General features: G+C 43.4%; 1 protein-coding gene across 1 annotated transcript in view; it reads left to right on the top strand.

The window, feature by feature from the left end:
• FREM3 (FRAS1 related extracellular matrix 3) overlaps positions 1-26,501 on the top strand; it is a 141,835-nt gene that overhangs the window by 74,877 nt on the left and 40,457 nt on the right. Inside the window, exons 6-10 of the mRNA XM_063920414.1 lie at positions 3,762-4,013; positions 10,601-10,750; positions 10,862-11,071; positions 11,283-11,480; positions 11,929-12,093. Of these exons, the coding sequence (XP_063776484.1) occupies positions 3,762-4,013; positions 10,601-10,750; positions 10,862-11,071; positions 11,283-11,480; positions 11,929-12,093 (975 nt within the window). The remainder of the gene's footprint in view (positions 1-3,761; positions 4,014-10,600; positions 10,751-10,861; positions 11,072-11,282; positions 11,481-11,928; positions 12,094-26,501) is intronic.

The following is a 26,501-nucleotide window of genomic DNA, read 5'->3' as shown; positions in this document are numbered from 1 at the left end:
AGCAGCAGTGCCTCAACCAGTAACAAAGCGCTGCTGCTGCTCCCTCCTCCACCTCCCTCCTCCTCCTTCTAGCCCGTACCGCTGCGCTCCTCTCCTCTCCGGGCGGCTGTGTGCTGCGGGCAGCGGTTGCCCGCAGCGCACAGCGGCATGTAATGAGTCAGTTTGACTCATTACATGCTTTGGGCCCCCGGACAGAGGCGGGCCCCAGTGCAATGCACTGGTTGCACTGGCGGTAGTTCCGCCTCTGTGCGTGGCTGATTCTGAGGTGCACTTTAAGTAGCTGTGGGTGTGGGTACCTGTGGAAGGCTGGTGTACTAGCTTATGCCAATGTCAGATAACCATTCAGCTAATGCCGGGTATGTGTGTCTGCCAGTGGTGCAAGTAGAAATATTTTCTTATGGGTACTGAGTGACGAAAAATGGGCATGGTCATGTGTTGTGATGGGGCATGGCCACATGCTGCTAGTGAGAGTGGCTACATGACACTAGTGGCGTGGCCACATGACACAGCCCTTTTTGGGGGGATTCTGGAGGCAAGGCTAAAAATATATAGTAATGCCTCCAGTATAATAGAAATATATAGTGATACCTCCAGTATAATAGAAATATATAGTAATATTAGTAATGCCCCCAATTTATTAACAATATATAGTAATGCCTCCATTAGAACAGGAAAATACAGCCACTGTCGCACTCCCAGTAACCCTGACAAAGTGGGAGGAGCCATCATGCTGCCAAGCACCATGGTCTTGTTGCTTTGTGGCACTTATAATTGTGGCAATAGCAAAGTGTGTGGCAGGTGGTACTGCGTACCCGCTGCCAAATTCTTAAGGGTACTCCATACCCGAGCGTGCCCGCATACTTGCACCACTGGTGTCTGCAGACGGGAACCTGTTCAGCCCATTGATTTTACACCATAGGCACTTACATGCAGGGTGCGGGAAATCCCTCAGAATTAGCCTTCCCTTCCCTGTATGCACTATGCAGAATCATAAGGAACTTTGCATACAAGCCTACACCACTGCCAGGGGTGAGGGCAGTTCTGTGAGCTTGTAGTGTTGCTGCTCCAAAAAACCTAATATCAAGACAGATCTGTCCGAGTCCCGCACATCCCAGAATAGGACAGACATATGCACATGCTCTAAAATACTTTTCATTAAGCTGTGCCACAAAAATCCATGTTTTGTAAGAATGGCCCTGCTCTAAGCAGCCTTCAGTCATACAGGGCAGTCTGGAGGCAGGACAGAGGTGATACTAGCTGTGCACTATTTGGTAACACTACAACAGCTGTCGCCAAGGAGGTTGATACTGTATGCTTATAATATTACATAACAGCTGTCTTCAGAAACAGCTTGTGATTGTAATGATCACATTTTATTTTGGCATTTTAATGCGATGAGTAAAGCTAGGTAATTAAGAACAATCTGATACTAAGCGATCTCTTTACTAACAGAACCCTAAAACATAATTTATAATATACAGTAAGCTTTAAAGTTGGAGACTGGAACTGGCGGCCATCCAAGACTTTATATGCCACCCACCCCCACGCTTATCTCCACTAAGATTGGTCAGCACTGCGTAGGGTAAAGGCTGGCAAGTAAATCGATACTGCCTGGAACTTATCTCTTACTGCACAGCAATCCATTCACAAATTCCTTTCCACAACGTGTGGGATCAAATTGCTGTGCAAATGTTTTCTTCCTAAAACACTTGTGCTATAGACATCACAAAACACAATGGAGGAGATTATAAAAGATGATAACTAAAGAGAGATTTATGCTTTATATATGTAAGATACATGTGTATATATACATCGATCATTTGAAGAATCTGTAAAATCTGTCATACTTCAATCAAAATGGAAAAAAACAAACAAAAAAAAAACAGGGATATGGAAATGCATTTGTTATATACAGTGAATAATTTTGTAGATGCAACTAATATATAATATGTCACTAGGACCTAATTACGTAACTGTGTATCATACCTTAGTGATGTCACTTGTTACTAGTGAATTGACAAGCTGAATTATCATGAAGGATGGTTCAGCCCCAGAGTGTTATACTTCCACTTTACACACTGTGCATCCAATTGGCGGTTGGAAACTTGCGCAATGACTTTCCATGAGGAGTTATAACATTACAGTTGGAAAACTGCAAGCTACTTGTGTGACAGAGAAATGCACTTTACGTTTTTAACAGGTGCTAGGAGTATGATTTATATATATATTAATATATTAAGATGCTAAAATTGAAGAGTTATATCAAACATCTTGCTACAGTAATTGCAATACACAACTATACAAACCTGTAAAGTTACATGTTGTGAACACATTTCTGCCTTACAGATGTGTTCTTTTTGACCTAGCTGTTTGCAGTGCGTGACGCAAGATGCGTGGTGCGACTTAAATGCTGCATCACAAATATCTCTCTCACCGCATAGCATCTTTTTCATATCACAGCATCACTGAAACAGACATGTAGTGTACTAAGATTTGTACTAGGATTTGTACTTTTCTTGCAGATGTGGCAGCGTAAATTCACCAATGTTGTGTGGCGGAACGTAGGAAGTGCCTCAGTTGTATTGCCCCAGGTCTCTTAGCTTTATTCTCAGATTATTGTCCTTGCCACACTGTTATAGCGCACGGATCCACTAGTGGTGTATAGAGTAAGCACACTTTGTGCTTTTATTGCATTAACAGTGCGAAGCAGCTGCACGGTGATGGAAAGCATGGAGTGGCTTAGTCACATTGGGGGCAGATATATTAACCTGGAGAAGGCATAAGGAAGTGATAAACCAGTGATAAGTGCAAGGTGATAAACGCACCAGCCAATCAGATCCAATATGTACATTTTATGTTAGGAGCTGATTGGCTGGTGCGTTTGTCACCTTGCACTTATCACTGGTTTATCACTAACTTATGCCTTCTCCAGGTTAATACATCTGCCCCATTATTTGTAGCATGCCATATATCCCCGATTGCGGATTTAAGGATACGTTAGTGAGGACAAACAAGCTTTTCCTGCCTACATAACCCACATAGCATTAGCTATGATGGGACCTAAGTGAATGGCTACCATAGATTGTGAATTTTGTGAAATAGTTGTGGTTATCTGAGCAATGACAATGTAAAAGCTAAATACAAAGATCACATATTGAAACTTTGAGCTTTCATCAGAAATGCCCAACATTTTCTTCACCCAAAATTTCATCCCATATTGTGGATTTCTACAACTGCACTGTACTATGTTATAAGGGCATCAGCATGCACATGTTCATTCTCCTCTTTCCAATTCCATAACCAGTGCATTATTCACCATCTGCTATCTTTGTATACGAGTCGTTGGACCATCATCAACCAGCCCTTCCTTCTCCAAGGCAGTTGCTGTGCTTACACTCCTTACCACTCCCCCCCCCACCCCCATGAGTCCCAGCACCAATCACACCAATCAAACAACCATTTGTAATTGTTTTCTATTTTTGTAGTTTAATTCATCCCTTTGAAAACTCTCTAAACTGACTCGTATGACTCACATTTGGGATTAGTATTCTGATTTCTGAAGTGTTTCTGGTATATTTTGCGTTAAATTATCCTTACTGGGTTCCATATTTCAGTGCTTCTTCTACCTACAGCTGGTCGTATAGATATGACAGAAGTTCACATTAACTTAGTATAGCTATTGTAACTTTGTTTTATGCAGTGTAGCCAATGCAGAAGTGTAAAGTGCTCTTTGATTGCTTTTTCCATTGTCTCTTATATAGGCTCAGCGACAGGCACTGTTCCTTCGTCAGTTCTGTCCTACTCTGATTACATCACGCGTCCAGATGACCACACCAGCGTTATCCGCTTTGACAAGGAGGAGACAGAAAAAACCTGTCGCATTATCATAATTGATGACTCTCTTTATGAAGAAGATGAGGAGTTCAACGTCACCCTTAGCATGCCAATGGGTGGACAATTAGGGGCTGAATTCCCTAGTGCCAGAGTTGTTATTCTGGTAGATACAGATGATGGTAAGAACATCAGCTGGATGATATCCTTCTATATAGCAGGAACACCACCCTCTCTAGCTCAGTTTTTTTTTTAAATCAATAGTCTATATAACACCTGCAGGATATATACACAGCAAATATAATATAGCATAGTGCATACAAAATGGTCTAAAGCTATCATTACCCATGGTATTTTCAAAGACTTGTTCTTAAGGCTAACTTCTAAAGGAGGACAGAATAATGAATAAAGGAGGACTTGCGCTTACAAAGAAAGAGCTGCTATTCTCATGACCAAGACACAATATGTTGGGTTACGCTGATGAAATGAAAAGTGCAATTAGCAAGAACGCATTCAGCAGAATCAGCTTCCCATGCCCAGTCCAAAGCATAGTGTTATCCCTATTGGAAAGGAAATCACAGTATCGCTATCGTTAATAGTCAGGTCCATTCCCATTAATTTTATGGAATATAATTAACACTCATTTATTGCCCCTCTTTAGTTCTATAAGTTTATTTACAATATGCATTTGCTGAGGGATTTATAAACAATTGTTAAAAATACTGAAAAGAGAATTAATAGCTATAATAAAAATAATATTTATAACAATATTTGACATAAAGATATAACAATTAATACAAAGACCATAATGGTAAAGACACCACTGTGACAATATGCAACAAAAAAATTACTCATAACTGGCTAGAAATCATAAATTATAACACTTTACATAAATTAGAAAACATATCCCATTAAAAAGCCAAAATACAGCAATGTAAGAGACAAATAATATGTTAGAAATATGTAATACATGTCAATAACTATATTAATATAGCATTCAAATAAATTACTAATGTAATACGTATAAGTGCACATTCCACACTTCTGATCCAAGAGCTATTAATTATTGGAAAATGTTGGGGAATCAGAAATTAAATGATATGACTCTACAATTTGGGTCTGATTCTAAATTGTACGGCAATACTGTACAACTAAACTGCTAATGCAGCAGGAGGCGTCTGTAGGAAAAAGACGCCTCCTACCAGCAAATGCTATCTGAGTGCTGTGTCCAAAGATACATCATTGGATGAAAAGTGATGGTCGCATCCCTCAGCCATATGCATAAGCCGAAGCCTACTCTGACTGGCCATGAGAACCGGTCAGTCTGGTCCCTGAAGTGAAGTCTGCATCCAACGACGCAGACCCTGGGCTCGGTACACCTACAAAACAGGGGAGACATGCCCCTATTTTGTAGAATAGCCCCCCTCCCGAACGCCTTAGTGGGGAATGCGCAGAATGGACCTTGCATTTGTGCAGTTCCCCCACTATCAGATTTGTATGTAAACCATCAGGTTTGTGTTCTAATCGGAACCATTAAAAATATAGAGACTTGTGTTTATTCAAATTATCTCTAAATTATACTGTATTTATCATATTTTTTAAGTACATTCCGAAATGTTAATAATTTGGGTCTCTTTTGTTGTTGTTGCATTGGAACATATGCCCCTTTCACACCGCCAATGCCATTGGACGCTGCTGCTGGCTTCCCTGACCTGGCAATATGCCGGGCGGGTTGCCATAGCAGCGAGGGTTGGAGCCGGCAGAGATGAGATCATCTCTGCGCCGCCTCTTCCTGTTGTAGTGAATGGGTCCGGGGTCGCATCGACCCGGGAGCCCGTTTACGCTGCCATTGACCCAGTATTCAACCCGGGAATAACACTGCTTTATTCCCGGGTTGAATTGCAGGGTCAGACGACCCGCACGCTGACCCGTGTCGACCCGGCAATATGCTGGGTCGATACCGGGTTATTTGTGCGGTGTGAAATGGGTATTACACTATAGGACCCACCAAAACTAAGCTATAATAATTAAAATAATAATATTAAGAAGAAGAAAGCAAGCAAGAAAGAAAGAGAAAAAAAAAATATAATAATAATACAGGAACGGGATACATTCCCTTTCCTGTATTATTGAATTAGTGTATATAATTTTCTCCTTCCTGAATTCTATATTTCTCCGTACAGCACTTAATAATATTTACATACATTTACCTACAGTATATAGCAATTACACTTGATTATATAAACAGTGGTGACCTCTCAATCTCATATTCTAATATAGTATTTTACAAAAAAAAATAACAGTTTTAAAGAGGAAGGAAACTCATTGGTCTCGTCACTATATATATATATATATATATCTTGATAGTCTGGGTGCCTCAGCAGCAGAGGTGGGGCAGGCGGTGACCTGACCAAACTGGGTATTTCATGATTGAATGTGGCATCATGTGAGCAGCTTACATCATTCTGTGAAACCCTATTTTCACAAAGGTGTGAGCCACTGCTGCCAAACCTCTCTGTTAATTGCAATTCATACTATGGTGGGTCATTTCCATCCCATTTATTGTTTTAGTGTTCTGTCCAATACAGGAAGTATATAGAGCCAAATGTAATTTGAAATGTATTCATAACTAGCTGTTCTACCCATTCTTCACACAGGAGTTTCTGATTTTCATGGTTGTAAATATAAATGAGTGTTAACTATTTTGTAAATCTATAGAGCTGTAAACGTAAAACATTTTAATGTAAGTAAATATCAATCCATGGTTCTTGCCGTTATCCGAGGAGCACCCATAGCAGATATGGTAAAAAGTGACAGGACCATTTTTGTAGTTTATTAAATTCTACACACTGGAGGTGCAATCCAAATGTTGATCTGATTGTCCATTTGGGGGTTATCGTTCCCGCTACGCATCGGTTATGACATCATTATGTCATCTCCCTTTTTATCCCCTTATGGGAGTTTTAGTAAAATTCTAATTATGTAGTTTTCCTATTTCCCACCTGAAGAATACCTATATTAAATTTCAGCTCCCTAACATATTGGGAAGTTAGAGAATTAGGTATGAGCCAGTCAGTCAGTGAGTTAGGAAGAACCACATTGCATTCATTTATGCTAGGAAGCATAAAATGAAGAGAAAATCTATCTCAAGCAATTCCTACTTCTTCTCTAGAAGTTGTTCAGTATTTAAGGATGCCGACTGTATAGTGGACTTCTTGCTGGAGACCCCAAATGGAATTCCAGTGTCTGCTTGCAGTTGAACCATGGATGAGTCACTTTGTACCCCCCCCCCCACCCCACCCCCATCATGCTACATGCACATACCAGGGCATGTAAACTAACAATGGGAATAAAAGCTCAGATAATAGTGAACTAGTAATAAAATAATACTAATTTGTTTCCTCCACAGACTCTGTTTAATATGTAAAATAATGTGTGGCTTTTGTTCGGTTTTCCACAATCTCTTTTGTTCAAGGGTCCAGAATTGATTAAGTAAGAGAATATAGATTGTGTACATCCCAAATTTATATGTCACGTCAAGTTGTTTAGGTAAATGTAAAAACATCCCACCCAAATTGTACTTAATTCATAAGTACGCTGTATATGAATAGCTTTCTCAGACTTGCAATTACATGGTGGGGAAAGCAGACTTGTGCCATTGTTCAACTATTGTATATTTGGCTATCTAGTACCTAGTCCTTTTCATAGCCTTTAAAGCAGAGGAAGAAGCACCTGGGCATGGGAACATGATCTAATTGTAAATTTCCTGCTCCTGCTCTACCCTACATACATAATCAGTGTACAAAGACTTATTTGAAGGGCAAGGTAAGAAGAAAAGTTTTTTACATCCCCTGTAGACACGTAACAAAGGTAAGCTTTCTTAGACCTCTCTCACAGACTCCTTTGAGGATTAGTGTAAAAGACCCTTTTTCAGAAACAACACCGTAAAATGAGAACCTATGTAGATGGTGGATATGACTAAAAGAGACAGATTAAAAAGTGGAAAGTGAATGGCATTAGCACCATGGCTGCATAAAAATTGAAAGACTATAATATAAGGTTAAGGAAAATATTTCTAAATAGCAAACAACATTAATTTAGCAAAATAATGTAAAACAATTCAATAGGAAAAGTAAGTAGGTAACATAAAGAAATCTTTCCATTTCCTTAAAAAATGTGTTTATATTTTTAATGGTGAACTCCATTCTTGAATTGATGCAAGTGGTTCTTAACGATAATGCATTGTGTCACCACTGACCCACACCATGATATACCCACTACAGTGTATATCCCAGTCTACTCTACTTACTATGTACTGACCAATCTAATCCTCATTGCATCATATTCCTCTGAAGTATCACCTAGCCCAATCATTCCTTCCCTACCAATTGCTTTCTCTTTCGCATGCAACCATTACCTGTCACTCACCCTAACTCTCCCAAATCAAAGCATTTCCTCCTTTAGAAAACCTCCCATGTAGAACATATATATTTACCGCTAACAGTGTTTGCAACTCCTTAGTCGCACCGTAATGCCGGGCCTTTATCATGCAGTATTCATGTCAGTTCACTGGAATAAATATGTGCAGCATGCGTATTTCATATGTATAGAGATTTACCCAGCTAATAATTAAATGTATTAACCATACTTTTGGTCTTACCTGGATGGCTGGCAACCAAACACATAGAAATAAGGAATTACTTAGGAAGCATTATTTTTGTTATGTTTACAAATTACATCTTACACCGTGAAGCAAACCTTTTATCCTTTGTTGCTGTTTCTGCAAGTGCAAATTACAGCTCTGACAGCGAGAAAGGGGCTAAGTAATTATTACACTATTACATTTGTATATTGGCAGAATGAATAAAGGAAACAGGTACCTACTGTACAAGCAATAATTAGTCAAATGCAATTTCCTTTTCTTTGTTTGAAAATCCTGAGAGTTATATATTGATGGTATAACCATTGCATTGCTGAAGGGGGCTATAACATTTTATATTGGAATATAGTTATTTATTTACTTAGCTTATTGTATCTATGGGGGACATTTACTAAGCAGTGATAAGAGCGGAAAAGTGAGCCAGTGGAGAAGTTGCCCCACCAACCAATCAGCAGCTCTGTATCATTTTATAGTATGCAAATTATAGATGTTACTTCAGTGCTGATTGGTTGCCATGGGCACTTCTCCACTAGCTCACTTCTCCGCTCTTATCACTGCTTAGTAAATGTCCCCCTGTATTTAGTGTTACATTTATATTTTTGAGCTCTTTGTAATTGGTTGCTGTTGTTGGTGTTCACATTCTCAATAATTCTACTTATGTGGCGAAATATTTACTGAAAAAGTAAGGGGGCAAATAGGGAAAGTACTGAAGTAAATAAAGCGGACTAATCAAACCGTGGTACACACAATCCTACCGTGTACACACAAGCCTACCGTGTACACACAAGCCTACCGTGTACACACAAATATTTTCAGATTTTTTTTCTATTCTCAACCACAGCTTGCTTCTAGGTTCAACAATGTAGGTTTTTGCATTTGTTATTTGAGTGGTCAGTTGTCTAATCTCTAAGTGCTGCAGTTTGTAAATTAGCATTTCTAACTTGTGATGCATAATGATTTCTTAAAAACAAAAAGTGACCTTCCCAGATCTAGTCCCCATTATGAAATGTTCCCAGAGTAGAACTGCAAGGCTTTTCCTAATTATCTATTAAAACATTAGGCATAGTTTACAGCATTGGAATACAGAATGGGAGATTAAGCCGTCCCAAACATTTAACTCCTTACATTCCTCTGCCATAAAAGGTTGTTAAAGCACTAGTAGCGATGGTTTCCATCACTAAGAATTGTCTTAGCGATAGGTTTTTAAAGTTTCTACCTTCAATTAAATCATCTCTCAGGGTCACAGACTGGGGGAAATTGCATACATTTTTATACATATAGTTATGTCTCTGCTACATAGTTGCTTCCTAGCAAAATAAGATATACAGGACAGGATGCATAATCACCCCACTGATCGCAAGTATAGCAGTGTTTTGTAACGCTGTACGATGTACAATTGCATCTTAAATCACAAAGGACAGCCCTCATGATAAGAGCAGTCCTTTTCGATATAAGGACATATTATCCTACTATGCATGGATCCCACTCAGGAAACATGGATCCCCCTCAGGTTCTGAACTTAGTGCATATGCGGAATGTGGTCAAACCGCCAAAAACTGAATTTTCGGAGGTTTGACTGCATTTTCTTCTCTGGTGCATCCCATTCTTAAAACTAACTATTAAAATAAACGTAAAATGGCATGGCTTGTTTGTATTTACTTTATATAATATAGGAACAGTGATTTAAGCTCCACTTTACATTTACTATGCTATTTATTAACAGGGGATTAGAATATAATGGGCCTGATATAATAACGCCCGAGATCGCAGGAGGTGCGAGATGCCGATGGCTCTCTGATGTTTTTTGAAAGGGGCAATCACTTACAAGGCAAAACCATGCCTTGTAAGTGACTGCCCCTTTAAAAAAAATGTCAGAGATTTGTCGGCATCTCGCAGCCTCCGACGATCTCGGACGTCATTATATCTGGCCCAAAATCTAATCTACTCTGAACAGGGTGTTAGAAAATGATGCTGACATTTACCTCCATAAAGGATAATTATATATTTATGTTTTTATTATAGGATTATGATTTACCATTAAGGTACAATTTTACAGAAACATTATGGTTACAAGTGTATGTGTCCTAAGAAATCAACTCTTGTCCATAGAGCCAGCCTTCTACTTTGCTGATGCTGATTACTATGTTGATGAAAGTGTTGGATATGTTGAAGTTCGAGTCTGGAGAACGGGAACAGATCTCTCCAAACCTGCCACAGTCACAGTACGCTCCAGAAAAACGGATCCACTTTCTGCAGATGGTAAGTAAAGAGCTAGTGGTGTATATAATATTTACAGAATTGCTCTATTGTTTCGAGCGTGAAATCATGTTACTTATGTGGAAATCAACCCTGATTGTTTTTCCAATCCAGCAGGGACAGATTATGTTGGCATTAGTAGAAACCTTGACTTTGCTCCTGGAGTGAATATGCAGAGTGTTCGGGTGATCATTCTTGATGACTTGGGCCAACCAGCTTTGGAGGGTCTGGAAAAGTTTGAACTGGTCCTCCGTATGCCTATGAATGCCGTGCTGGGTGAACCAAGCAAAACAACCATCACCATCAATGACACAGTATCTGACTGTAAGTGGTGGTGCACATACAGTAAACATGAACATTTCTGTATGAATGCAACAAAATTCCTGTTTGAACAGCACCCATTGTATCAGTGCTATAAGAGGCACCTAATAATTCTGTGACAAAATAACATTTGTTTTAATGTATGTAGTAAACAGTTTTGCTCCTTCCTCTGCCTCATTGCTATCTGTGGAGATAATAACACTTTTTTTTATAGTACCCAAGGTACAGTTCAAGGAACCCGTGTACATTGTGAATGAGAAGGATGGGCAGGTATCAGCTACCATATACAGAAGTGGAGATGTCAGCCATAAATCTACAGTGCGATGCTACACTCGCCAGGGCTCTGCGCAGGTCACATTGGATTATGAAGAAAGGCCAAACACTGATGAGTCTTTGGTTGTATTTCTCCCAGGTAATGTATGTAAGCTTTGTATTACAGCATATGTCAATTATGGCATAGTATGTAGCTTTAGTTTTTGTCTTCAAGATTAAAGCTCCGCTCCCACCAAATATGGTGAACACTTTGCACATCACTTTAAAATGACTGCATAATGTGGGTGTGAATGGGATGACCAATGAGAAGCTGGGGCTGTGAGACAAACCACAGAGCAGCCCTCAGTATGCGGTAAGGAGGCGGAGCTATAATAAACAACGGCTGTCAGTCTATTTTTCATTCTGTTTACTGATATATAAAATCTGTAAATGAATAATATGAAAGGAAATCCAGTTTATAATTGTGTACACATTTAATTTCTTTTCATTTATATGACTTCCTCTGAGTAACAGAACGTGACCATTTTGCTCTCTTTTTATACAATGACTTTCTAAGTGTGTCATTTAGAATCGTGTTGTATCCGCAGGTGATATTGAGAAGCCGTGTGTAGTGACTCTGGTGGATGATACACTCTATGAGGAGAAAGAAGAATTCAGACTTGTTCTTGGAAGTCCAAGAAGTGACTTGCATTTTGGAGCTTCAGTTGGAGAACAAAATGAAACTCTGATGAAGATAAATGATGTGGAAGACAGTGAGTTACCCGTTTCCATTGTATTAACCAGTTTTGAGCACTATTTATAGCATATAGGTATTCATAAAAATGTAATTAATAAGTAATAAAGGGATAGATGGTATTTAAACAAATTTATAATGTGAGTAACAGATTGAAAGGTTTGTTCCAGTGACGTGCGTCAGGGTAAGCAGGATAGGCGTACTCCAGTATGCTCCAGAGTTATGACTATAAAAATACTAAGAATATACTTATAACTTATATGTATATGGGGGAGATGTATCAAGCCTTGGAGAGAGATAAAGTGGAGAGAGGTAAAGTCCCAGCTTGTCAGCTCCCAACTGCCATGTTACAGGCTGTGTTTGAAAAATGGAAGTCAGGAGCTAATTGGTTGGTACTTTATCTCTCCCCACTTTATCACTCTCCAAGGCTTGAGACATCTCCCCCATACTAACAAAGTATATACTGCTGCGCCTTTGTATAATGCCCACGTGAACCATTAGGTTTATATATTTGTGTGTAAGTGTAAAGATATAAAAAAAAACAGTGTAAATATATAAAACATGGTTTTATATCTGTACACAAAACCAAGAGAACTTCAGCTGATAATACATTTTATTACAGGTTATACATAATGTTCTTTAGGGCAATCTCTGCTCACTTTAGGACTTGGTGATAGCACTGTATGATACTACAGTAGGTAGTGAAGACTTCCTATCACACCTTGTCTATTGAGTTTTAAGAATGCCAAATTGATTTCTCACAAATATTTAAAATGCCCGCTCTAATATATATTGTAAATGCCTGCATCTCTTATTACCATATCCCATGAATGTGCGCTATACATCGCAAAACACTGCATCCCATAAGAGAAAACAATACACCCACACATTATCTGAGTTCCAAAGCTCATTGATGTATATATTTGTTATTAAAAGGATATGGATTCAATATATATTACAAAGTACAGTATACCTATAGTTATATGATTACAACTCACACAGTAAGCAGTTAATACATAAAGTTACATACAGTTACATGCCAGCATACAATACCATTATCCTTAAGTTATATAAATTTGTCTTTCCATATCACTCTCTCTCTCTGTAAAGTAATGCTGGGACTCCATCTTCCTCTGAGACCAAAACAGGAACTACCTTCCTGTGTGATCAGCAAAATGTGTTATCTAGTTTGGGGGAGGGGACTCTCTCTCATTCATGATGAGTCACTAGTTTCTTTGTATATGCTGAACAGGTTCAGCCTTGAGGACTTCCAAAGGGCTGGCCTGAGTTTCCTGTCCACTACCTGTTTGGTCTATGTATTGTTCTAATAAAAGTGATTTTAGCTTTTATACATGTAATCATAATTATCCGCTGCAGTGTCCCACAACTTCACAACAAGCATCAAATGAATCTACACATCAATCTGGTTGCTTCAATAGTAAACATGACAGGTCTATCTGGTTTCGTTCAAATAATACACATACATGACATTACTTCATTATCTATAATTCTAAATCATCATGTCTGGCGCTTGATACCACCACAATTATGTACTGCATGAAATAAGTGTCGAATCCATCTCTGTGGCATGTCCGTGTAAATGCGTGTGTTACCATATATTGCTGTGCTCGCTGCGCGTATTTGCAAGTATAGCGACTCATATGTGTGTAGTTTGTATGTTCTCTTTATGTAATATTTTTTTGACTATGACAGTTTTTATATAAAAAAAAGTAGGATATAAAGAATAGCTATCTTTGCACAGGATTTTAAACTCACAGCATGAACATAGTTAATCCGAAAAGAACCAAACTATGAAAACTGTATAATAGTAAATTACTAACATAGTTGTGCAGTGCTGAAACCTCATAAGAATGGATTTAAAAGAATAAAGCTAAGTACACAGTATATAATTATTAACACGATTTTCCGAACTGTCGGGCAGGACCGAAAATCTCAGCCACAATCTCCCGATATGGCACAATGTGTGTGTATTTTCAATAATCTCATTATGTTCAGCTGTAAAAATCAGGCAGTGTGAGGGCAAACCCGATTTTTCTCTGACGTCCTAGTGGATGCTGGGGACTCCGTAAGGACCATGGGGAATAGCGGCTCCGCAGGAGACTGGGCACAGCTAAGAAAGATTTAGGACTACCTGGTGTGCACTGGCTCCTCCCACTATGACCCTCCTCCAGACTTCAGTTAGAATCTTGTGCCCGGCTGAGCTGGATGCACACTAGGGGCTCTCCTGAGCTCCTAGAGAGAAAGTATATTTTAGGTTTTTTATTTTACAGTGAGATCTGCTGGCAACAGACTCACTGCAGCGAGGGACTAAGGGGAGAAGAAGCGAACCTACCTAACTGGTGGTAGCTTGGGCTTCTTAGGCTACTGGACACCATTAGCTCCAGAGGGATCGACCGCATGGAACCGGCCATTGGTGTTCGGTCCCGGAGCCGCGCCGCCGGCCCCCTTACAGAGCCAGAAGCAAGAAGAATCCGGAAAATCGGCGGCAGAAGACATCAGTCTTCACCAAGGTAGCGCACAGCACTGCAGCTGTGCGCCATTGCTCCTCATACACACTTCACACTCCGGTCACTGAGGGTGCAGGGCGCTGGGGGGGGCGCCCTGAGAAGCAATAAATACACCTTGGCTGGCAAATATATCACAATATATAGCCCCAGAGGCTATATATGTGATAAATACCCCTGCCAGAATCCATAAAAAAGCGGGAGAAAAGTCAGCCGAAAAAGGGGCGGAGCTATCTCCCTCAGCACACTGGCGCCATTTCTCCCTCACAGCTCCACTGGAAGGAAGCTCCCTGGCTCTCCCCTGCAGTCTACACTACAGAAAAGGGTAAAAAAGAGAGGGGGGGCACTAAATTTAGGCGCAATATACATATAGCAGCTATAAGGGGATATAATTTAGTTAATCCCTGATTTATATAGCGCTCTGGTGTGTGCTGGCATACTCTCTCTCTCTGTCTCCCCAAAGGGCTTTGTGGGGTCCTGTCTTCTGTCAGAGCATTCCCTCTGTGTGTGCAGTGTGTCGGTACGGCTGTGTCGACATGTTTGATGAGGAGACTTATGTGGAGGAGGAGCAGGTGCCTATAAATGTGTTGTCACCCCCTGCGGGGCAGACACCGGAGTGGATGGACTTGTGGAAGGAATTACGCGAAAGTGTCGACTCCTTACATAAAAAATTTGACGACATGCCAAATGCGGGGCAGCCGGCTTCTCAGCCCGTGCCTGCCCAGACGTCTCAAAAGTCATCAGGGGCTCTAAAACGCCCGCTACCTCAGATGGCAGACACAGATGTCGACACGGATACTGATACCAGTGTCGACGACGAAGAGACTAATGTAATGTCCAATAGGGCCACTCGTTATATGATTGAGGCAATGAAAAATGTTTTACACATTTCTGAGGTGACCCCAGGTACCACAAAAAAGGGTATTATGTTTGGGGAGAAAAGACTACCAGTAGTTTTTCCCCCTTCTAAAGAATTGAATGAAGTGTGTGAACTAGCGTGGGCTTCCCCCGATAAAAAATTGGTAATTTAAAAAAAAATACTAATGGCGTACCCTTTCCCGCCAGAGGATAGGTCACGTTGGGAAACACCCCCTAGGGTGGATAAAGCACTTACGCGCTTATCAAAAAAGGTGGCACTGCCGTCCCAGGATACGGCCGCCCTAAAGGAACCTGCTGACAGAAAGCAGGAGGCTCTCCAGAAAGCTATATATACACACACTGGTATTATACTGAGACCAGCTATTGCCTCAGCATGGATGTGCAGTGCTGCAGCTGCATGGTCAGACTCCCTGTCAGAAAACATTGACACCCTAGACAGGGACACTATATTGCTAAACGTAGAGCATATTAAAGACGCTGTCTTTTACATAAGAGATCCACAGAGGGATATTTGCCGGCTGGCATCAAAAATAAGTGCACTGTCCATTTGTGCCAGGAGAGGGTTATGGACCCGGCAGTGGACAGGTGATGCAGATTCTAAAAGGCACATGGAAGTTTTGCTTTATAAGGGTGAGGAGTTGTTCGGGGATGGTCTTTCAGACTTAGTGTCCACAGCAACAGCTGGGAAGTCAGCATTTTTGCCACATGTCCCCTCACAACCAAAGAGAGCACCGTATTATCAGGTGCAGTCCTTTCGCCCCCAAAAGAGCAGACGGGGTAGAGGCACGTCCTTTCTGCCCAGAGGCAGAGGTAGGGGAAAAAAGCTGCAGCATACAGCCACTTCCCAGGAACAAAAGTCCTCCCCCGCTTCTTCTGCTAAGTCCGCCGCATGATGCTGGGGCTCAGCAGGCGGAGCCAGGTACGGTGGGGGGCCGTCTCAAAAACTTCAGCAATCAGTGGGCTCGCTCACAGGTAGATCCCTGGATCCTTCAAGTGGTATCTCAGGGGTACAGGCTGGAATTCGAGACATCCCCCCCCCCCCCGCCGTTTTCTCAAATCTGCCTTACCAACGACTCCTTCAGAAAGGGAGGCTGTGTTAGAGGCAATTCACAAGCTGTATTCCCAGCAGGTGATAGTAAAGGTGCCCCTGCTTCAACACGGACGGGGTTACTATTCCACAATGTTTGTGGTACCGAAACCGGACGGTTCGCTGAGACCCATTTTAAATTTGAAATCCTTGAACACATATTTAAGAAAATTCAAGTTCAAGATGGAATCGCTCAGGGCGGTTATTGCAAGCCTGGAAGAGGGAGATTACATGGTATCTCTGGACATCAAGGATGCTTACCTGCATGTCCCCATTTACCATCCTCACCAGGAGTACCTCAGATTTGTGGTACAGGATTGTCATTACCAATTCCAGACGTTGCCGTTCGGCCTGTCCACGGCACCGAGGGTATTTACCAAGGTAATGGCCGAAATGATGATACTCCTAAAAAGGGAGTTTTAATTATCCCATACTTGGACGATCTCCTGATAAGGGCGAGGTCCAGAGAGCAGTTGTTGGTCGGCGTAGCATTATCTCAGGAGGTGCTACACCAGCACGGTTGGATTCTGAATATTCCAAAGTCTCAGCTGGTTCCGGCGACACGTCTACTGTTCTTGGGGATGATTCTGGACACAGTCCAGAAAAAAGTGTTTCTCCCAGAGGAGAAAGCCAAGGAGCTGTCATCTCTAGTGAGAGGCCTCCTGAAACCAAAACAGGTGTCGGTGCATCATTGCACGCGAGGCCTGGGAAAGATGGTAGCTTCCTACGAAGCGATTCCATTCGGCAGGTTCCATGCCAGAACCTTTCAGTGGGACCTGTTGGACCAATGGTCCGGATTGCATCTTCAAATGCATCGGTTTATAACCCTGTCTCCAAGGACCAGGGTGTCTCTGCTGTGGTGGCTGCAGAGTGCTCATCTCATAGAGGGCCGCAGATTCGGCATACAGGACTGGGTCCTGGTGACCACGGATGCCAGCCTTCGGGGCTGGGGTGCAGTCACACGGGGAAGAAACTTCCAAGGACTTTGGTCAAGTCAGGAGACTTCCCTACACATAAATGTTCTGGAACTGAGGGCCATTTACAATGCCCTAAGTCAACAAAGCCCCTGCTTCAAAACCAGCCGGTTCTGATCCAGTCAGACAACATCACGGCACAAGAAGCAGGACGGCGATGGCAGAAGCCACACGGATTCTCCGATGGGTGGAAAATCACGTGTTAGCACTGTCAGCAGTGTTCATTCCGGGAGTGGACAACTGGGAAGCAGACTTCCTCAGCAGGCACGACCTCCACCCGGGAGAGTGGGGACTTCATCCAGAAGTCTTCCAACTGATTGTAAACCGTTGGGAAAAGCCACAGGTGGACATGATGGCGTCCCGCTTAAACAAAAAGCTAGAAAAATATTGCGCCAGGTCAAGAGACCCTCAGGCGATAGCTGTGGACGCTCTAGTGACACCGTGGGTGTACCGGTCGGTTTATGTGTTCCCTCCTCTTCCTCTCATACCCAAGGTACTGAGGATAATAAAGAAAAGAGGAGTAAGAACTATTCTCATTGTTCCAGATTGGCCAAGAAGGTCTTGGTACCCGGAACTTCAAGAATTAATCTCAGAGGACCCATGGCCTCTGCCGCTCAGACAGGACCTGGTGCTGCAGGGGCCCTGTCTGTTCCAAGACTTACCGCGGCTGCGTTTAACGGCATGGCGGTTGAACACCGGATCCTAAAAGAAAAGGGTATTCCGGAGGAAGTCATTCCTACGCTTATTAAAGCTAGAAAAGATGTAACCGTACAACATTATCACCGCATATGGCGAAAATATGTTGCGTGGTGTGAGGCCAGGAAGGCCCCAACGGAGGAATTCCAGCTAGGTCGATTTCTGCACTTCCTACAGTCAGGGGTGACTATGGGCCTAAAACTGGGTTCCATTAAGGTCCAGATTTCGGCTCTGTCGATTTTCTTCCAAAAAGAACTGGCTTCACTGCCTGAAGTTCAGACATTTGTCAAGGGAGTGCTGCATATTCAGCCTCCTTTTGTGCCTCCAGTGGCACCGTGGGACTTCAACGTGGTGTTGGGTTTCCTAAAGTCACATTGGTTTGAGCCACTCAAAACCGTGGATTTAAAATATCTCACGTGGAAAGTGGTCATGCTTTTGGCCTTGGCTTCGGCAAGGCGTGTGTCAGAATTGGCGGCTTTGTCATGTAAAAGCCTCTATTTGATTTTCCATATGGATAGGGCAGAATTGAGGACTCGTCCCCAGTTTCTTCCTAAGGTGGTATCAGCTTTTCACTTGAACCAACCTATCGTGGTGCCTGCGGCTACTAGGGACTTGGAGGACTCCAAGTTAATGGACGTAGTCAGGGCCTTGATAATTTATGTTTCCAGGACGGCTGGAGTCAGGAAGACTGACTCGCTATTTATCCTGTATGCACCAAACAAGATGGGTGCTCCTGCTTCAAAGCAGACTATTGCTCGCTGGATTTGTAGCACAATTCAGCTTGCGCATTCGGTGGCTGGCCTGCCGCAGCCTAAATCTGTAAAAGCCCATTCCACGAGGAAAGTGGGCTCTTCTTGGGCGGCTGCCCGAGGGGTCTCGGCTTTACAACTTTGCCGAGCTGCTACTTGGTCAGGGGCAAACACGTTTGCAAAATTCTACAAATTTGATACCCTGGCTGAGGAGGACCTTGAGTTCTCTCATTCGGTGCTGCAGAGTCATCCGCACTCTCCCGCCCGTTTGGGAGCTTTGGTATAATCCCCATGGTCCTTACGGAGTCCCCAGCATCCACTAGGACGTCAGAGAAAATAAGATTTTACTCACCGGTAAATCTATTTCTCGTAGTTCGTAGTGGATGCTGGGCGCCCGTCCCAAGTGCGGATTGTCTGCAATACTTGTATATAGTTAGTGTTAACTACAAGGGTTATTGTTGAGCCATCCTTTGAGAGGCTCTGTTGTGTTCATACTGTTAACTGGGTATATTATCATGAGTTATACGGTGTGGCTGGTATGAGTCTTACCCGGGATTCAAAATCCTTCCTTATTGTGTCAGCTCTTCCGGGCACAGTATCCTTACTGAAGTCTGGAGGAGGGTCATAGTGGGAGGAGCCAGTGCACACCAGGTAGTCCTAAATCTTTCTTAGCTGTGCCCAGTCTCCTGCGGAGCCGCTATTCCCCATGGTTCTTACGGAGTCCCCAGCATCCACTACGGACTACGAGAAATAGATTTACCGGTGAGTAAAATCTTATTTTCCAATCACTCGATTTCTCGAGTGTTTAACACAGATATCATGACTTTCCTCTAGGTGACAATCCCGATTGTCATCCGGATCAATAAAAAAAGACATTGTATACTGAGCTTTAGAAATAGATTCAGTTCTAAGGGATGACCGCGAAGTGCATCTGGTACCAGAGCCAAATTAAGGGGCGTTCAGGGGCGGATCAAGACAGATTTCTAGCGCAACCCCTATATTGCCTGTTTCTGCTATACATGGCCCTAACTCCAATGTTGGCCCCTCCCTCTTACACATGGTGGCGGTATCCTTTTCCTATGCTCTGTGGCTGTGGGAACGTCAGACAAAGGAAGACTAGATAAGCAACAGGTGAGTGGGACTGGAATACTGGAAGAAAGTGTAGGGGTACAGTTAAGGGGACTTAATATTTAGAATAAGGGGCTAGTTAGGATAATTAGGCTAGATTATTAGGGTGAGGCGGGTTAATAATTTTAATGATAATGAGGGATGTAATTAGTTGGTTAATGAATGCAGATATAATTGATGATGTGAGTGTTAATTAATAATGAGGATGAGGAAGTTAATTGGCTTGATTATGTTTAATAACATTGGTATTATGAAGTAATCTATTTTTGAGCGACAGTTAGTCAATGATGAATGGATGATATTTTGTGGCATGCATATAAATGCTCTATGTTGCTCTGTTTATTGTGTATTGTTTAAGTGGTTCCTCCACATATTGGGCCTAATTCAGTAAGCATTGTAAATTCTGCTAATTAGCAGTATCTGCAATCCTTTTCCTAGCATGCTGGGGGCCGCCCATCGCATTTTCGTCCCCTTCCCCCTGTAGAAAATGCGGGCACATGCGCAGGATGGGCACTGCGCATGCGCCCGCAACTTTTTCTTAATAATTCCGGTTGGTTCGCACACTGGGGTCCAACCTGAATTAGGCCCATAATTGTGGTTAGTACTTCCCATTCTTTACATCCAGGTACCATATTGTGGTAACATATATTCCCTGTTGCTCCAATTAGTTCAAGTGTTAGTATTTTAAATTGTTTTTCATATTTAACATTGCTCGGACTTATAATGATACACTGTTTACGTAACATTATGAAAATAACAAGTGTATAGGCCAGTACACACTAGGGAGATGTGTGCTGAGCAATCTGTCACAGACCGCTCAGTACACATCTCTCCCCCCGCTCAGCACAGCGCGATGTGTGCTGAGCGCGGCGGGGGGGTGACGGGGGGGAGCTCATTTCACAGTGGTGAAATGAACGATGTGCTAGATTGTGCCTGCATGCAGGCCAATCTAGCACTGGTGATAGCGAGGCGCGGGCCGCGCATCGCTATCGCTGGGTGGCATATACATGGAGAGATCAGTGCTTAACTTCTAACCAATCTAGTCAGATTGCTTAGATTTTAAGCACGGATGTCTCTGTGTGTACCCCCCTTATCACTGAAACTGGCTAGATATTGTTGCATTGGTATGCCGTTATTATGTTACAATGACATCTTTTATATCATGTCTCCTTTGAGTGGCCCATGTGAAGGTGACAGGCTTTCCTCTATTAACAGTTGCAGCGTATATATACCAGTGTCCACCAGCTTACTATCTCTCTGATCCAAATCGTGGGCAATTCCCACTTTCTGTCTCTGTAATAACTAGCTACTTACAGCATCATTGAAATGCATATGGACAAGCAGACATGCATGCAATAAACGGGTGGTCTTCAGTATGCCGAATGTCGGGCATACATTATACCGGCGCCGGAATCCCGACACCCGGCATACCGACAGCTATTCTCCCTCGTGGGGGTCCACGACCCCCCCTGGAGGGAAAATAAAATAGTGTGGCGCGCTTAGCGCGCCACCGTGCCCACAGCATGGCGAGCGCAGAGAGCCCGCAAGGGGCTCCTTAGCGCTCGCCATGCTGTCGGTATGCCGGCGGTCGGGCTCCCGGCGCCGGTATGCTGGTCGCCGGGAGCCTGAGCGCCGGCATACCGTACTACACCCGCAATAAACATGCTGAAACATGTTTTGCTGATAAGCTTTTTCAAGGCAAAAAAGGCTGCACTACAAATCTAACCACTCAAGATAGAGCAATAAACATAGAGAGCGCTAATTTGTCATATATAAACGAAATTTATTTGTACCAATTATTCTAATATAAAAATATACTAATATAATGGATGCATTCATATATTCAGTTATAAAGAATTAATTAAAAATCACCAAATTACAGGTCTGTCGCTGATGCTAGATAAAATTAATAAGAACCAATTAATGAAAGTTCCGTAATAATGCTTTTATGCTTATGTTGCCACCTTATTTTGTTATCCTGTGAATATTTCCACATGAGATTAAAGTCTCTGTATTAGAAGATTGTTCAGCTGAAGAAGAGGGATCCCATCAGTGGAAATATATAAGGGCGCAGCTGTACATGGCAATAGCTAACGGCTTCCAGTAACAGTCCTGGTTAACTGTTAGGGTCTCCTGCCCTGTGCTGCCACGTCGTCATGGCAACCGGGAGACAAGTGCTAGTGGAGTAACCTGAGCGCAGCTGATACTCCGGTTCGGGTCTTTTGCTGTGCAGTGGTTATAGGCTCTGTGCACGGCAGGGGATCCGGTGCTGGTTTTTGTGCTCACAGTCTGTGAGGTCTGAGTGGGGCGTGGACAGCACCTGCTTTATAAGGCCTCTTTTCAGGGTAAGCAGATGCTGCTGAATTCTCTGTTGGTTAGTCAGTTCATGAAAGTTAGCCAGTACTGTGTAGCTTTGTATTTGTTTGTTGCTTACTGCAAATAGGCCTGGGGATTTGGTATTACACTCTGCCAATCCAGACCTAGCAGTAAGACTGGAGTCAGTCGTTTAGCTTGCTGGGGTTCTGTTATTACTCTGTGAACTTAGCAAGTTTGCGGCTGTATTCTAACACTTGCCTGTCTAATCCTGTCTCACTGTGCTAGGTGTCAGGGGTCAGTTTAGTGGCAGTAAGCTTAAACCTGTGCACTGCAAGTGAGAATCAGGATTGTGGAGGCTCTCCTTGTGTCTATCATTCCATCTCTGACCAAGGAGTTTACTGCCACACCCGTTGGTAACCCTTTAGGGTTTTGCTGTTGCCCTTAGCAACAGCATTTCGGGTTCTCTACGTATTAAAACACAACATCTTGCTTTTTACATCTGAGCAGTTCTAATACAAGGGAGATACCCAGTTCCTTAGCCTCTGGGCTTCTCTGTTCACTGTGTGTGTATTTTGTTACCCTATCACCTTCTGTGTACGTTATGTCATATTCCCCAGTTTGTCTGTGAGTCCATTTGTTTTGCATAACAGTTCAAACACCAGTACATTCCTGCAGACACTGGAGTGCATAACAGTTCTGACACTAGTACTTTCCTGCAGGCACTGGTGTGCATAACATATTCAGCAGCCTAATACTCCTGTTGAAATTTTGTGGGAATATGGAGCATACCCCTCAAAATACGTTGCAACAGGTGGTCGATCAGGTGCAGGTCCTGACTCGGCAATTTAATGATTTGTCCATTAAAATGCACACCTCCCAGGCTGCTGGCGGAGCTCCCGCAGCAGCAGCACCTGCAGGGGTTAAGGAGCCGAAAGTAAATCTCCCGGATCGTTTTTCTGGAGATCGCTCGCAGTTCTTTTGTTTCAAGGAGAGCTGCAAGCTATACTTCCGGCTTAGGCCTCAGTCTTCTGGGTCGGAGATTCAGCGGGTGGGCATAGTGATTTCCTTGCTACAAGGAGACCCACAGGTCTGGGCATATGGGTTGCAGCCTGACTGTCCGTCGCTTAAAAGTGTTGATGCTTTTTTTACGGCACTGGGCATGTTGTATGATGACCCTGACAAGACGGCCTCAGCCGAGGCTCAGATTTCGATCCTTAAGCAAGGGCGAAGGCCAGTTGAGGTTTACTGTACGGAGTTTCGGAGGTTGGCCCATGATACCCAGTGGAATGACCCAGCCCTGAGACACCAGTACCGAAGAGGTCTTTCTAACCAGATAAAGGACCAACTGGTACAATATCCCTTGCCTGATAGCTTGGATAAGCTCATGCAGTTATCCATCCGGGTGGATAGACGTCTGAGAGAGCGTAGGCTTGAAAGGGAGACTGAGATTTCCTTCCTTCCCAAGGGAACCTCAGACTCTGAGGAATTTTCTGAGGAGCCTATGCAGATTGGGGCTACCCGCCTCTCCTCGCGTGAGAAGACGCGGAGGAGACAGCAGGGGTTGTGTTTGTACTGTGGGAATAAAGGTCATGTGGTAGTATCATGCCCAGAAAAGCCGGAAAACTTCAGGGCCTGAGGGTGATGGGAAATATCCTGTCAGGCCAGAAGTCAGAATTTCCCAAGAAGACTTTTATCATTCCGGTGACCTTGAAGATCCTCGGTCAAACTGTCAAGACTGAGGCCTTTGTGGACAGTGGGGCCGACGGGGTTTTTATGGACCGCCAATTCGCCCTAAAACACTCTGTTCCCTTAGTACCCTTGGCATCGGAAATTGAGATTTGTGGGTTAAACGGGGAACCATTATCCCAAGGTAAAATTATCTCTTGCACTAGCCAGATTTCTTTGTTTATTGGAGCCACACACTCTGAAAAATTGTCCTTTTATGTGACTGTCTGTACTTTTGCCCCATTGGTGTTGGGGTTACCCTGGTTAAGGGCCCACAATCCTCAATTTGACTGGGTCTCTGGGGAGATTCTTAGTTGGGGTACTGATTGTTTCAGGAGTTGCTTGAGCCTTCCAGTCAGGCTCTCGCAGCTAAGTTTGCCAGGATTGCCAGGGTGTTATGCAGATTTTGCGGACGTGTTCTCCAAAAAAGTTGCAGAGGTACTACCTCCCCATCGCCCCTATGACTGTGCCATTGATTTGTTGCCAAATGCTAAGCTTCCCAAGAGCAGGTTGTACTCCCTGTCACGTCCTGAGACTCAGGCTATGGCAGAGTACATTCAGGAGAACTTGGCTAAGGGATTTATCAGACCTTCACAGTCTCCAGTTGGGTCGGGGTTCTTCTTCGTGGGTAAAAAGGACGGTTCGTTGCGACCCTGCATCGACTTCAGGGAATTGAACCGTATCACGATTAAAAACTCATACCCACTGCCTCTCATTTCGGTCTTGTTTGACCAGCTTCGTACTGCCACCATTTTTTCTAAGATTGACCTACGCGGTGCGTACAATCTAATCCGAATAAGAGAGGGGGATGAATGGAAGACTGCCTTTAATACCCACTCAGGGCATTATGAATATTTGGTGATGCCTTTTGGGCTCTGTAATGCCCCGGCAGTCTTCCAGGATTTCATGAATGATGTGCTCAGGGAATATTTGGATAGATTCTTAGTTGTATACTTAGATGACATCCTAATCTTCTCCCATTCCCTGGAGGAACATCGGAAGCATGTACGCTTAGTCCTCCAGAAACTCAGAGACCACCGGCTTGGGGCGAAGCTGGAGAAGTGCGAATTTGAAGTTCAGCAAATCGCATTTCTAGGATATATTATCTCCCCAGAAGGTTTCCAAATGGAGGGTTCCAAGGTACAGGCAGTCCTGGATTGGGTGCAGCCCACTAGTTTGAAGGCGCTTCAGCGTTTCCTGGGCTTTGCGAATTTTTATAGACGATTTATCGCTGGATTTTCGTCTATAGTGGCGCCCTTGGTGGCACTCACTAAGAAAGGGGCGGATGTTGCTCACTGGTCTTGTGAGGCTAAAGCGGCTTTTGCCCGTCTCAAAAGGGCATTTGTTTCGGCCAAGGTGCTGCGACACCCAGATCCAGAGCGTCCTTTTGTGGTGGAGGTGGATGCCTCTGAGATGGGTATTGGGGCACTGCTTTCTCAGATGGGAGTGTCTGATAATCGCCTTCATCCCTGTGCTTACTTTTCCCGTAAATTTTCGCCTGCCGAGATGAATTATGACGTGGGTAACCGGGAATTGTTGGCTATTAAGGATGCACTCGAGGAGTGGAGACACTGGCTTGAGGGGGCTAAGTTTGTGGTCTCAATTCTCACTGACCATAAGAATCTGGCATATTTAGAGTCAGCGAAGCGTCTCAATGCCAGGCAGGCACGATGGGCTTTGTTTTTTGCTCGCTTTAATTTTTTGATAACATATCGCCCTGGGTCAAAAAACATCAAGGCTGATGCGCTCTCGCGGAGTTTTGCTCCAATCCAGGAGACCACCGAGGAGCCGTTGCCCATTGTTTCCCCATCATGCATTAAAGTGGGCATTACCCAGGACCTCTTATCATTAGTCCTTAGAGCACAGGAGCAGGCTCCTTCAGACCTTCCGGTAGGTCTTTTGTTTGTGCCTCCTAGGTTAAGACAGCGAGTGTTCCTGGAATTCCATGCCAAGAAGTCGGCAGGTCACCCGGGTATTGCCAGAACTCGGGAGTTGCTATCTAGGGCGGTGTGGTGGCCCTCGGTGGCTAAGGATGTGGATCAGTGGGTTCGGGCATGTGACATCTGTGCCCGAAATAAGACTCCTAGAGGGGTTCCTGTTGGCCCATTACATCCACTCTCTATCCCATCTAAGCCATGGACCCACATTTCAATGGATTTTGTGGTGGACTTGCCCAAATCCTCGGGGATGACAGCCATCTGGGTTGTCGTTGACAGGTTTTCGAAGATGGCGCACTTCGTTCCACTGGTTGGGCTGCCATCAGCCAGACGCCTGTCTGAATTATTTATGCTGCATGTTGTGCGTCTCCACGGGTTGCCACTTGATGTGGTCTCTGACTGCGGATCCCA

Source organism: Pseudophryne corroboree, chromosome 1 (genome assembly GCF_028390025.1).
Source record: "Pseudophryne corroboree isolate aPseCor3 chromosome 1, aPseCor3.hap2, whole genome shotgun sequence".
NCBI classification, from domain to species: Eukaryota; Metazoa; Chordata; class Amphibia; order Anura; family Myobatrachidae; genus Pseudophryne; species Pseudophryne corroboree.
The sequence above is the reverse complement of the archived record's forward strand: the minus strand, read 5'-3'. Positions and strand labels throughout refer to the sequence as shown.